This window comes from Aulostomus chinensis, chromosome 23 (genome assembly GCF_037954235.1).
Source record: "Aulostomus chinensis isolate RoL2024-O1b breed Wild chromosome 23, RoL_Achi_v1.0, whole genome shotgun sequence".
In the NCBI taxonomy this organism is placed as follows: Eukaryota; Metazoa; Chordata; class Actinopteri; order Syngnathiformes; family Aulostomidae; genus Aulostomus; species Aulostomus chinensis.
This window is the reverse complement of record NC_141342.1, coordinates 13799937-13814567: the sequence shown is the minus strand read 5'-3', so window position 1 is coordinate 13814567 and position 14631 is coordinate 13799937. Positions and strand designations below refer to the sequence as shown.

The 14631-nt window shown below is 42.0% G+C and overlaps 1 protein-coding gene across 1 annotated transcript; it reads left to right on the top strand.

The window, feature by feature from the left end:
- Window positions 1-322: 322 nt before the first annotated feature.
- On the top strand, window positions 323-14298 carry vwa2 (von Willebrand factor A domain containing 2). Its single transcript, XM_086195629.1, has 14 exons — window positions 323-440; window positions 2969-3030; window positions 5968-6042; window positions 8061-8194; window positions 8287-8396; window positions 9324-9521; window positions 9605-9738; window positions 9886-10015; window positions 10691-10746; window positions 10823-10930; window positions 11004-11585; window positions 12506-13057; window positions 13144-13266; window positions 13744-14298. The coding sequence occupies exons 2-14, from the start codon at window positions 2979-2981 to the stop codon at window positions 13863-13865; spliced, it is 2376 nt and encodes a 791-aa protein (XP_086051755.1). The 5' UTR covers window positions 323-440; window positions 2969-2978; the 3' UTR covers window positions 13866-14298.
- The last annotated feature ends 333 nt before the right edge of the window (window positions 14299-14631 follow it).

The window sequence follows — 14631 nt, the reverse complement described above, 5'->3', positions numbered from 1 at the left end:
ACCTCTGTGTATTGAGCCAAAAATAACCAATTGGACTTTGCTTTTTATGGATTCCTTTTTTTGCAGGAGCTTAGCACCTTTGTCCTTTTGTGAATTAAACTATTTGAGTAAAGTGTATATCAATAATCAAACTGCCAATTACGTAAAATACTTAGATCAGGGCTTTGATAGATGGGTAGATGTAAAATGAGAATATTTCTCAAGGGGAACACACACACACACACACACACACACACACACACACAAAGTTCCTCCCAGTCTTAATAATGTAGCTTTGCAGGATGGGCGGAGGATACAGGAGACCTTAACCGGAGCAGGTAGGTGAGTAGGTGGGGTCGCTGTTCGTCTTCCGTCCGCAGCTGTGAGTCAGATCAGACCGTGTTTGGGGAGGAACGCCGGGTGGACCACGGCTCGTACTCCAGGACGCGGAGCAGCTTCTGGTGAGTGGAAACGGGTTGTCGTTCTCACGGAATGAAGCTGCATCGAGTTCATTCCGCTAGAACCGGCGCAGCAGCTCGTCATCAGGCGCTGATGATCCCTGCCATGTGCAGTACAGTCTTAAGATTTTCAAATTTGAGTTGGACACGTTACTGTGAAGGGTGAGGACGGGTGCTACTCTCAGCATGTCAATAAAGCAGCGTTTAAAATAGAGTGCAAACCGCAGTATTTTCGTCTGTGGTCCACGGAGACTTAAAACGAGCGTCGTAAATCCTTTGTTCCCTACATTGTACTTAGACTGACATGCACCAGTGTGTTTGTACTCTCGGGTGAACCTCAGCTACTGTTACCTGTCAGGGTCATAACCTTTGACCCCGGCTTTAAACCGGCTTTGACCCGTGATACATTTCAGAGTGACCAGATGTCGACGGACAAGCAACTAGGAACATGAAGACCAGGTGTAAATGTTGGATTTTAGCTTGAATTGCATGTTGGAGCTCATTTATGAAATGTTCCTGTTTTATAGGATTTTTGTTTTAAATGCTCAGTTTGGTTTTAAAGGATCATGCTTTGTTTCTTGTTGATCAAAATGGATTGAGGGTTGTAAAAAATTGTGCATAAGGACATTTCAGTCTGAATGGAATCAAATTGTATTTAGAGATTTTGTTTTATATACAGTTTTTTAATGCAACATAAATTAAATCTAAATTAGAGGTGCATTTGAGGATTTTGTGAGTTTTAGCTGCCATTTTTTCATAATTAATGAACAGTTTTTCTGTCAAAAATTGCCTCCCCCCCATACAATCTATCATAAATGACAAAAAAGCGGCAAATCCTAAAGCTCTTCTCTCTGTACATACAGAGACAGTTTACATAGTTCACAAAAAAGTTTCCATATTTGTTTTCCTGTTGTATCAAAAGTATCTTTTTCTCGTGAGTCATTGAATGCATCGCGCTTCAAATACAGGTTAGGAGATGTGAGGTGGTTGTATGAACTTGGTCCAACAAAACTAGCACTCCTTTCTAATTATAGACTCCGGGATGAAGGCACTTTCCAACCTGCCAACCAATTCAAAACAGACGGCACGTCAATGACTTTGGTCTCTTTAACTGTTTTATGGTGGTTACTTTTTTTTTATTTTTTTTTTTTTTAGAAAAGTTGTATTTTATGTTTACTTAATCATTTGATAAGAGATTTGTCTACTTGGCCAATATTCTTCTTTCTGATTTCATGCTGGCAAATGTTTCCTTTAACACTTAACAGTCCGTAGAGGAGCTGAAGCCAAACTTCAAGTGCAGACAGAGCAGATAGATGAGGGTGAAAGGATCCATAAGAATGCCTGTGAAGAGGCAGCCAATTTTCTGATAGCTTGTGTAGTGCACGTGTGTGTCTTTGTCTGTTGGCATGCATGACCACTTCCTGTCAAGCGTGCACCCCTCTTTGTGAGTAATAAAATCTTTTGTCCGTACCGGGGAGTGCAAACGTACAGCATCAATAGCCCTCGGTGATACTTATCAGCCAAGGCCTTCTCAGAGAGCACCGCTGCATGACAGCATCCCTGATCTGTATCTGGCCTCAATACAATTCTCTCTCTGTCTCAGGAACACTCACAACCTTACCTGCAGGACGGCCTGTCTCCTATGCCCACCCCTAAACACACACACTCTTGAGCCAAGCTTATTGGTTGTCAGATAATGAAATTTTACCTGAGGTATCCATGAGTATCGGTCGGTGAAAATACAGAATGATAGATGTGAGATTGTTAATTTTTACCGAATGGTATATGTTGGTTAAGCCACCAACAGGAGGTCATCTAAAGTTGTTGTTTTGTTTTGTTTTTTAAACACCAGGCATTCAACCTTTTCTTACATTAACTGGCATGTGAAATCTTTTAAACCTTTCACATTTCAACTCGAGGGTTCCAGAGAGCCTGCAGCACTGCCAAATGGGATCTCAGCCAAACTCCATTTACTACATTTTCACAAAGTTAAAAAGATAAGCCCCGAAATTGAAGGGGTTCCTGTGCGACAACCTTTCAACAAGTCTGGCAAAATTCAGCTGCTGTGGGCAGCCATCAACATCGCGGTGCTCCTCCATGATGACCGTCAGTCATATTAGGGGCCCTGGAGGCAGGCATCTACTTAACCCCTTGACTTCCCTGGTGAAACGATGAAAGTGGACTGTGTTGCGATTGAAATCAACACACTCCTCTCACCTTTTAGCCAGACAAGCCTCTCATTTAGTTAGTAGCGACATTTGGGCTTTTAAAGTATGTTACACGGCAGAAACGGTAGAAAACATTACATATTTGAATGAAATCAACCTTGAAATAATTGCTCAAAGTTGAATTGCTTTGGTAGCATGTCTGCAAATGCATCGAATTCTCAGAAATCGTTTATAAGAGGGATTCAAGAACAAATCTGAGCGCAGGAGTTTTCTTGCACGAGGCCAGTTCTCATCCAACCTCCCTCTACGCTCTTAAGTGTTGTTTCTTCTTGCCAAGCGCGTGCCCTCTGTTTATCATTCCAGGTGTCCCGACATGCAGCCTGATATCAGCCATCTCTTCTTTCTCTTGACGCTGCTGCTTCAAGGTCAGTTGATGGATTTTATTACTGTTTTGCATCCAGTGTTATTTGAGGAGTGTGCTACTCTGGTATTTGGAAGCTTTAGATCAAGGACCCTTTAAAATACAGCTCTGGGGTGTTCTAAAATGGACCTAAAGCATAACAATTCCTGTTTTGTTTTTCAGAATCACCGTGAGCGTTCACCAAAATACATAAAATACATCAGGAAACTTTTTTTTTGTCACAATGCTCGATGTCCTGACACCTTTTATTGTTATAGTTAGTTTGAAATGAAATTGCAGTTGTTCTGTTGAGTTCAGATGGCTACAACTCTCATTTTGATATAAGATATGATGCAAACCAGTAGCCGGTTAGCGTAGCTTAGCTTAAATTCTGCAAGCAGGCTTATGCTGAAGCTTATTTACAAACATTATACTGTGTAATAATTAAAAATTAAAGTTTAAATGAGTCAGTATGTGGTTATACTGGGTTAGAAAGTCACTGGGTAAAGAGAAAAGACTCCAGAAAGGGTTCAACTGATCATGCTAAGCTAAGCTAAATTATGCTAGAGGCTGCTAGCTATGGCTTCACATTCACTGTAAAAATATGAGACTGATATTGATGTTTTCACGTGAGTCTTTTATTTTTAATCACTTTTATGAATCTAAAACTGGCTAATCAATCAACCAACACTAAAATATACTTATATTAGCAAAGTTTTCTGGAAAAGTAGCTGCCTGCTGAATTTTTTTCCCCCTGACAATATTGACTTCATGGCTTACGGCCTTGATATGAAGCTCTCGTCATGGTTGTTTGATTCAAGTCAAAATAAGTGGGGGTAAATTTAGATTTGGCATATATTAGCAGGGAAAATTTTTAGGAAAGATATAAACTTTAATGTAATAAAATTGTTAATTTACTGTGTGTCACTCCATGTTGCGTGGTGGAAAACGTGTGCAGTTTCCTCTTACGTCAAACTGAAATTCTTTCTTCTCAATACTTCCATTACTTCAACCTGTCAAGCTCCAATAATCGAAGAATTCTCCTCTTCAAACTAATATCCTGTCCTCAATCTCTCCAGGCAAGTCACATTTTGCATCTTTTTTTTTTTTTTTTTTTGTAGTGCAATGTCAGTTGTTCTCCTGGACTTGAACCTATCGGTATTTGCCTGAGGGAAGAGGTTGGAATCATTGGGCAATATAATCCTTGAGTTGTTTTCAAAAATGACAGCTTTAGCACCATCTGAAGTATTTATTACTGGCCATTTTAAGACTTTGAACTTGAGCAAACCAGACTTTTTTACCTCCTCAAGACCCCCCCTCCCTCCCTCCCCCCCAGCACAGATAACATGTTGCAGTCAGACATCCATGTCATCCGGACTGACTAATCAAATTTCATAGAAAAGTAGACGATGAACTTGGCTTTTATTGCAGATTTCAAGGGACTATTTCCCACATCTCCCAGACAGCAGTGGGATTAACGCCAGTATGACTCTTGAGGATTATTTCTGGTTATCCAAGTCCGGATGTTCTTCATTCACAGATACTAACTGGTCAGTGTGCTGCAGGCACTTGTCTTAAAAGAGACTCTTTGTTCAGAGCAACGGGCCCCCGCTGACCATGACAAAGCTGCTCTGAACTTTCACTGTCAGGAAGACTTCTGGACTGGGATGATGTTGGAATTATGGGCAGATGAAAGGGTCAGGAGAGCGGAGAGGTGGCCCCTGGGCTGCAGGTGGTACTTCTCTTTACTGATTGGTGTTTTAGTGTTTCTCGTCTGACCTCCTGTCATTTTTGCCGCCCCTGTTTAAAATGACGATAGAGTCGTTCATCTTCAGACTTGGGTGAAAATCGACTTTTCACATAAATCATTGTGAGATTTTTACTTCCACCGAGGACGTGACGGGATCTGTGTGTCTTGTATAAAAACTATGAGGCTGATCTTCACCAAATTCGGGGAAGGGATGTCATGTTCATGACAGCATAAGAGGATAACGTTGTGGTTCGGTTATGATTATTGTTGATAATGATTTAATTTGCTACATGTTTGTTATATCAATCTATGTAAATAGGCACATTTTAACTAGGTTTTCTTAATTAACATTGTATCAGGAAATTTTTGAATCGAGAATTTTCCTCAAAGACATTAAATATCAAGGAAACATCATGGAATTTTGATCCCTGTTGACCATTAGTGACAGAAACACAGGCAGATTTTTGTATGTGTGTGTCCCAGGCGTTGTCGTGTTTCTCCAAAGATTTTTACACTAGACAAATGCCTCTCTGACCCGTTGATGTTACCAAGGACAACAAGGCACGTTCACATCAGAGCCTTTAAATGATTTGTTCATCATTAAACGGCTGTTGTTCACATGGAGTAGGAAATCACGTGTCCCTCCCTCGCCTTCGTGTGCCTGAATAGAACAACGTTCTTTCAGTGAATAGATAGAAAGAATGGTTTTCTTCACTTGTCTACTCACATTAGCTTTGAATACTCAGTTATCCATTAAAAAAGAGGTCAAGTGAGAGTCAGTGAACTGCTTTGGCTTCAGGGATTGGATTTAATTTATTTTATTGTACATTTCTAATATTTTCATATTTAAAAAAAGAGAGAGTAAAGATCTACAGGAGGATGTGTCAGTTTCTGCACATTATTCCTAAGAAATAAAAATTTAATTAATCAGCACGTTTCTGGATTATTTTCAAATAAATAATTATGCGCTTTTTCAAATGTGAGAAATTTTCTGCTTTTCTCTTGTTTTTTTGTGTTAAAAATTCTGAATATTTGTTGACATTGTTTTGACCAGTCACTATTAGGATTTTTCTGTTGAAGTTTATAGTTTTTGTGTATTGCTAGATGGATATTAATTGGTGTGTGTGTGTGTGTGTGTGTGTGTGTGTGTGTGTGTGTGTGTGTGTGTGTGTGGTTTAACTGATCTCCATCCATGTTGTCTTTCTCTCCTAGTTCAGCAGGGTGTCTCAGTGCAGGAAATCCACACCAGCCATGAGAACATCCTGAAGATCAATTCAGCAGCTGAGAGTGAGACATTTTATCAGGATAAAACACTCCAAACAATCACACTAATGTACCACAATACTGCAATTTAGTCAGAGGTACTTTGGTCAAGAAAGCCTCAAGGGATATTTTGGACTTGGAAGTGTACTTTTATGGTCCGTATGCCTTTCCATCTGTAGATGTGTGTCAGGGTGTCCCCAGAGACGATCATTGGCTCTGTAGCACAGTATTGCACTGCTTGGGACCAGGTACTGCATAAGAAAGTATTTCATCCCCCCAAATAAGCACACCCACCTAAAAAACCAGTGTTAAAGTACATATATTTGTGACAATATAGTCTCTTTACTCCCGGCTCGACACTTGCCAGTTATAGAACTTCCTGTACGCACGCAGTTCACTGGATTACTCCACCACAGCACTTTGCAGTTCAAATAGAGAATCTCAGGGTTCTGCAGATTTGGAGGATAAATGTAATATTTCTGTAGCACACTGTCCTCTGCAGTGCAATGCTAAACTACACAGCTGACACACATCTGAAGGTGGGAACCATGGGATTAACGACTACTTCATACAACCCCAATTCAAAAAGCAGAATTGTCCTGTTAAAACTAATTTATGTATAATTACATTTTTGCAGAAAAAGGCTATTATTTAAGCTTGTGAGCAGCAGTGACTACTCTGGGAGAGGTAATTCCTCCTGATAACCTATTTTCTATTTTACACTGTAGCGAGATTTAAAGTGACATGTTGGATGTAGACAGAATCACAACATTGAAAAATTCGTTTGGAATTAGATAAGAGGAAAAAAATCTATTAAATTCTATTTGAACCAGCACTTCAAAATCAACTTCTGAGGGGGTGGGTGGTCTTTTTATCCCGGTGTCTAAGTGTTTTGGAGTGACTCATGAGTGACAGAGTAAACCCTTCACCAGCTTCTGATGTTCATCATGATCAGCATTGCATTGTAACCTGAAGAGAACACCTCAGCTTGTTATTTCTTAGGGCAAGTGCAGACACGTATGGGGGGGGGGGGGGTGCGAGGTAATGGTTTTGGAGTGTGCTGCTGGGAAAAGAAAAATGCCATTTGGCATGCCAAGTTGTTTCTCTTGTTGTGTTAAGAGATTATTTTCATCTGGTAGTAAACAAGTTTACCAAGCAAAATCCTCCATCTTTGTCCACGATATTTAAAGTTGTCGGTAAGGTTTTAGAGCTCACCAAAACACGCATGCATCCTTGTGAAGGTCATGTATTGCTTACTATAAATAACTAAAAGAGGCGAATACTCTGCCCTCACTTAGACCTGCTTTGTTTGTTCTTGTATCAGGTGTTTTTCTCCTTTGATTCAACTACCCTTTTTTTAGGGGATTTTCTATTGGTCAAATTGACACCTGTTACATTTATTGCTATCACCAAACGAGATTGTGAGCTTCACCACTCATTGAGACTGTAAATAATGGTGTAAAATACTTAACTGGTCCACATATTTATCTAGTTCTATCAATACTACCAACCCTTCTTCCTTTGAATGACTGGAGGGACTGGTTGTCATATCTCTTCTGTTGCAAATAGTCACTGTGGAGTCCCTCAGGGTTCCGTTCTTGGTCCTCTGCTGTTATCAGTAAATTTACATGCTTTCCTGTTAGCCAGATCATCCCAATCATCCCTTCACTGTTATGCAGATGATACACGGCTTTATATTCCTCTCATCTTTTTCCAAAAGTTCAGATAATTACCTTGCCTGCCTTGACGATCTTAAATGTTGAATATCTCTTTACCAGCCTTTTGTCTGCTACTGTTATCCATTATTTTTTTACATTTTAATCACTGACAGTAACTGTTTTGTTTTCTGTCTTTTCCTGTGAAGCCCTTTTTAGCCATTTGTTAAGTAATGTCAGGTCATCTATTTTATAACTTAAGATATTCCAAAATATATTACACTTGTAGCTCTGCAAAGAATGCATTAGTTTAGATATTGATTTGTCGTTAGTTTCTTTACAGTTAATTGTTAAATGTATTCCGTGTGTATGTGTTCTGCATGGAAGTGATGAAGTGTTCAGCAGCCATGGACATCCTCTTCCTCATGGACGGGTCCTACAGCGTGGGTAAAGGCAGTTTTGAGAGGTCCAAGCACTTTGCTATAAAACTCAGTCAAGCTCTGGACATTGGACCAGACAAGGTTAGTATTTATAAGTTATTTTCTATCAGTCCCCCCCCCCCCCCCCGCCTTTCATGTCTGTTGGTATTCTTGTAATTACATCCATGGTCCAGGTGAGAGTCGGAGTGATTCAGTTTGGTTCGACTCCTCGGCTGGAGTTTGCTCTGGACTCGTACGCCACCAAACAAGAGCTGAAGAAGCGCATGAAAAAGATTTCCTACAGGTGTGTGTGTGTGTGTGTGTGTTACTCCTCATCTCAATCTCAAAAGAAGCACCATAGGTGGCGAGTGGGTTTCATAAAGGATACACAGGAGTCTTGTTAAGAGGACATTTTCAGTCATCAGGGTTGAAATGACTTGTAATCATTCAAAGTTGTTAGCTGTCACAGCTCCTCAAAATCAAACTAGTATTTTAAAGAGATGAACATACTGCAGTGTGTTCATTCATGAAATCCCGCTACACAAACTTTAAGTCCACTTTATTGATATATCTCTTGAACTACAGTACCTGTTTTCAAGAACTGGATGAGCAGGTTTTTACAAAAAAGAAACAAAGCCAGCAGGTTAAGAGAAATGAGTTCTACATGAGAGAGGAACTGTAATTAAAGCAAAAATCCAAGACTAAAATAATGATTTTTTTTTTAAGATTATTCACCTATGTTTAAAGTCCAGTTTGTCTACCGTCTGAGGACAGTATACCCAATTGTAAGACATTACAGTCACAGTCTTCAAATTTGTACAATTTGAAACTTTCTATTCAAATCTGCACAGTGGCTCTTCGATGATTTAAACAACAGAGAATTTCTAAAAAAAAAAGTTAAACATAATAGGACACCACGTAAGATTTCCCTTGGAGGGAATATTCTTGCTCTGACTGACACTGATGTATTTTTAAAAAAATGTTAATGGGTTGTAAATGATTTTTATGAGCCCTGAGAGGTGATGAAACTTAGCCAGCACTCATGCAATCCCACATTAGCTCTCCAGGAGCCAGAAAAAAAGGAATTAAACCCGAATTATTAGCAGTTACTTTGCAGTGATGTACTGTAAATAATAGCCTCCAGCTATTGTTGCGTCGGACATACTCTTACATTTTTACAAGGGTTCTGCTTCTGTCTTAAGAGTAAAGATCACTCTTGTACTCTCACCAGGGGAGGCAGCACCCAGACAGGCTTGGCTCTCAAGTACGTGTTGAGGAAGGGTTTCCCTGGAGGACGCAACTCCTCGGCTGTGGCCCAGATCACCATCCTCTTATCAGATGGGAGGTCTCAGGGTAACGTGGTGCAGGCAGCAGCGCAGCTCAAAGAGACGGGTGTTGTCTTGTTTGCCGTGGGCCTCCGCTACCCCAGGTTTGTCTGGTGGTTGGGAAACAATAATCCCAGCAACCCCTTCTGTTTGTGATGCCGTCCCTTTGTTTTCTTCCCCTCTCGAGGTGGGAGGAGCTACATGCTGTTGCTAGTGATCCCATGGAGAGCCATGTTTTCTTTGCTGACCATTTCTATGATGCTGTCAACGGCTTGTACACGACTCTGACCACCTTTTCTGTCTGCGATGCCACACCTATAGGTGCAAAGACATGCTTTTTTTTATTTGAGATGCAATGTTGTCCATTTTACATCATTTTTTTTCCACTGAGAATCTTTTATTTCCTCCCACTTTTAAATTGATTCGTGACAACTTGCTTCTCATCTCTCTGTATCTTCGATTCCCCAGGCTGTCAGATGGAGTCTTTCCCCTGTGAGCGAAAGACTCTGGAGACGGTTAAAGAGCTGCAGGGAAATTTCATGTGTTGGAAAGGCGCCAAAGGGTATTTCCCATACACATCTGTGTGTCCATACTACAGGCAAGTAAACACAGAGGGTTTAGGTTTGAGTGTTTTGGAGAAATATGGAATTTACATTCGTGTTTGCTAAAGAAAATTTCACCTCTTTCTGATGCATCGCTTGAGTTGCATTGACTATTTTAGAGGCAAAAATGCTGTTTGTACATTAGATAAACAACTTGAATGCTTGATGTTTGCTCTTGCATCTTGGGATGAACTATAAAAATAAAACCCTGATATTTTACTGTCTGGGCTGTGCGGTGGTGCAGTGGTCAGCACTGTTGCCTCACAGCAAGAAGGTTCCGGGTTCAAGTCCTGGCTCAGGCACAGGATCTTTCTGTGTGAGTCTCCATGTTCTCCCTGTGCCTGCGTGGGTTCTCTCTGGTACTCCAGCTTCCTCCCACAGTCCAAAGACATGTAAGAGGGGACTAGGGTAATCCATACTCTAAATTGACCGTAGGTGTGGCTGTGAGTGTGAATGGTTGTCTGTCTATATGTGTTGGCCCTGTGATGGACTGGTGACCTGTCCAGGGTGAACCCCGCCTCTCGCCCAAGAGCCGCTGGGATAGGCTCCAGCCCCCCCGCGACCCTTCACAGGAATGAGCGGCAGAAAATGGATGGACGGATGAATTTTGCTGTCTGCAAAGCAACCTGACAAAACAGGTGATTGTTTTTTGTTTTATTTTTCAACTGCAGGTACAACAAGGCTTACAGGAGACACCAGACAGTTTGCCATCGGACCATCTGTCCCGGTAAAGACACCGTTCTTTCTCCTTGCTTCCATTTGCATATATCGCCGTTATTTTTCCTTCATTTGTCTCCCTCCAGATCCCTGCGACTCTCAGCCATGTCTGAACGGTGGAACATGTGTGTCAGAGGGTCTGGAGGGTTACACTTGTGCATGTCCACCTGGTTATGGAGGAGACCCACACTGTGGTGAGTATGTGGTCTTCATATGAACATTCCTACATGCTTGCTCCTTGCTAAATTCCTCCCTCTACCTCCTCAGCTCCTGCTTTGTCTCTGGACTGCTCCGTGGATTTGCTGTTCCTGCTTGAGGGCTCTGCCACGCTCACCTTAGAAGGCTTCCTCCGCCTCAAGTCCTTCTTAAAACGCTTCCTACAAACCGTCATCGGCGCAGACACGCCCAGTAAAGTCGGCCTGGCGGTGTTCGGCGGAGAAGTTAGAGTGGAGGCTCAGGTGGGGAAGTTCAAAGGCGATCTGAGGGGTCTGCTTAAAGCTGTGGACGCGCTTCAACCAATCGGTGGTGAAACGCGAACAGGAGAGGCTCTTCGATATGTCACACGCCATGGGTTCATGAGCACGCCGGTCTTTGCTGATGTCAGTGACGATCTTCCACGCGTGGTGGTGCTGCTGACTGCTACACCCTCTGTAGACGATGTCGTTGAGCCGTCCAAGTACGCGCGGGACAGAGAGATCTTTCTCATAGCGGTGGGACCAGACAGGTTAAAGGGACAACTCAACAACATCACAGGAAATCCTCAGAGGACTCTCACCTACGCGTCTCCTGAAAGGTTCACCGCCAAAATCCCTGAGCTGAAGGCCAAGATCTGCAGTGTAGATACCCAAGGTAGCCCAGCTGTTTCACTAAAAAAAACATTCATTGCTACTGTGGAATGTTATACACTGCCTATAAGTACTGACCAGCCAGTCAGAGGTCAGAAGTTGACCGTTTAAAGTTTAGATTTCTGACCTGAACATAGTTAGCATTTTCCAGAATAACTTGAGTGTCGGGAAGAGTTTCTTTACTTTAACCAGCGACCTGAATAGGTTTAGCAAACGACTTTTCAGTTTACACGCAGAGCCACAAGTACTATTGTAGTTAAATACAGACAAATATACTTTGACCGGCTTTTTATTTAGTTGTTTAGCCTTTAAGCTGCATCTCCATTGATGTGTTAAAACTGCTTCCACTGCACTTTTTCTAGCAGGAGGTGGGACAATCTTGACTTCAGTTGTCTGGAATGCTGCAGTGAAGGGATAGTTATGGGTTGAGTGCTATTTGCTATTTACAAATGATGAAGGTGATCGGCAGAGTTCTTGCTCAGAACAATCCTCGCTGTTCCTTGTTATAGCTCTGGAAAGATGGATAAAAACAACATGCAGGGTCACTGGGGTCGCGCCTCTGTATGGGTAAGCTTGGCTGAGGCTCAGACCAAAAGAAAAACAACAACAAATCTTTGTATTTTACAGTAAGGGACCGGCAACTTTTTAAAAAAAAAGTCAAAATAAAGGAAAAACCTAAAACGATTTTTCAAATCTCAAAAGCTGCTGCTGTGATTTTTCCTCTAGGTTGATTGATTGTTTCAGCTCTCGTTTGAAATGTGAATAGCAACATTTTGTGGTCATACATTTCTTTGAAATTCACAGAATATGATGTGAAAATATTATTTTTAGTCTTGCATTTACTTATAAATATACCCCCTTAAAAGTTATTAAGATGGAGAGGATAATAAAATCTCTCATTTGTCTTTCTTATCTGTCTTCCAGGGTGTCTGGGCCAAGCCGTAGACCTGGTCTTTGCCCTCGACGCATCAGGTGGTGTTGGCCGGGATAACTTCCCCACCCTGCGTGACTTCGTTCGTAGCCTCACTGTCCAGTTTGACATCAACCGTGACGTTGCCCAAGTAGCCCTGGTGACCTACAGCCGGAGAGCCACCACCGTCTTCAACCTGGACACCCATGAGACCGGTTCAGCCATCCTTGGTGCGGTCAATGACGCCAGCTACATGGGTGGAGTAGCTTCCACTGGTGCAGCTTTGCTCCACGTCCACTCCAACATCCTTACAGTTGCCAAAGGTGCACGACCCGGTGTGAACAAGGCGGTGGTGGTGGTGACGGACGGCTCGGGAGGTGACGATGCTGTCGTTCCGGCTCAGAAGATAAGAGACAACGCCGTTTCTCTGTTTGTGATCGGTATTGGAGACATGCAGAGGGACCGGCTGCTGCAGATCGCTGGATCGGAGGAGCACATGATCTCAGTGCCATCGTACGAGGATCTCAAGTACTTTGAGGACGTGCTGGTGCAGATGTTGTGTTCAGGTGAGCTCTCGTCTATGGACAGAAGTTAGCAGCAGTATTTATGTTGTTTGCATTGAACTATTTACCTGTAATTATTTATGCCTCAGAGGTGAAGAAGCCAGTAAACCTCTGCAAGCCCAGCCCTTGTATGAATGACGGAGTCTGTATCTTGACTGGAGGAAGCTTCCGTTGTCAATGTCAAGGCTTTGAAGGACCACACTGTGAAACTAGTAGGTTTTCTTTCAATACTTCATTTCTTAGAAGCTAAAAAGTATATATATTTTTTATGTATTTTATACTCACAAATAGTTCAGTTTTCCCTCCTGCGTCACTCCTTTGTGACTCCAGAGTGAGGAATGAGCCAGCCATGTATATTTAGCCTGAAGCTAATGCTACTAACAATAGCAAAGCACATTGTTGCAAGCTCAAGACACTGTAATCACTTTAGTTACTTTGTCTTTGCATTTCTTTAAAAACCTATTTGAGGATTTTGTTTAAAGTTATTAATTGGAAATGTAATGCATGTTTGCACTTGCGGCACCAATCCTGCGGTGAAAAAACATGTCTTTGTTTTACTTGATCTGCGACTTGTTTGAAAGTTGGTTTAGCTGTGTGAACCAACCGGTTTTAAAGCCGAAGTTGCCACAGTTTGAAAATTCCTCTTTTGTATGATGTAGATTGTTATTTTTTGTGTTTTGTTTTTTTAGGAAGCAGGTCAAGAGGAGATCTCCCGCGACCTGCTGGTCTAAGAAAGAAGAGCAGGCAGAAGAAGAGTCACAAGGAGCTCCTTCATCTCTACAAGCTTCACCGCAGGAGACATGTAGCCTAACACACGTTGCATACACACACACACACATAAATATACAACCCACACACAACATAAATCCCTCATGGACACTTTAGAACCCAGGATGTTCCTTCAAACGCCTCCTAGCAAGATGTGTTTCTGGGGTCTGTCAATCACTGTGCCAGCATCTCAAAGATTTTTTATGTCAATATTATAATGTACATCTGTGTCATGTTTTTATTTTATTTTTAATTACATAATCACCTCAACCTTCTCTCCTCCAAGACTAAAACTACAATGTTGTGCCAAAAATTAAACTGCTGTATTTCTACATCTTTGTTTGTATTTTCTGTAATAGACATAAGCAGGGCGGCATGGTGGTGCAGTGGTCAGCACTGTCGCCTCACAGCAAGAAGGTTCCAGGTTCGAGCCCCGGCTCCAGCACGGGATCTTTCTGTGTGAGTCTCCATGTTCTCCCTGTTCCTGTGTGGGTTCTCTCTGGTACTCCAGCTTCCTCCCACAGTCCAAAGACATCAAGAGGGGATGAGGCTGATTGATACTCTAAATTGACCGTAGGTGTGGCTGTGAGTGTGAATGGTTGTCTGTCTCTATGTGTTGGCCCTGAGATGGACTGGTGACCTGTCCAGGGTGAACCCCGCCTCTTGCCCAAGAGCCGCTGGGATAGGCTCCAGCCCCCCCGTGACCCTTAACAGGAACAAGCAGAAGAAAATGGATGGATGGATGGACATAAGCAGAAATGGGTTTCCATAATTAAGCCTCCAGAATTGCAGAATTTCAAAACATAAAT

Excerpts from the sequence above, each read along its gene's own strand:
- vwa2 (XM_086195629.1), top strand. The coding sequence starts at position 2,979 with ATGCAGCCTGATATCAGCCATCTCTTCTTTCTCTTGACGCTGCTGCTT. Across the intron at positions 8,195-8,286 it reads TGGACATTGGACCAGACAAG|GTGAGAGTCGGAGTGATTCA; the intron begins GTTAGTATTTAT and ends TCCATGGTCCAG. Across the intron at positions 13,267-13,743 it reads AGGACCACACTGTGAAACTA|GAAGCAGGTCAAGAGGAGAT; the intron begins GTAGGTTTTCTT and ends TTGTTTTTTTAG.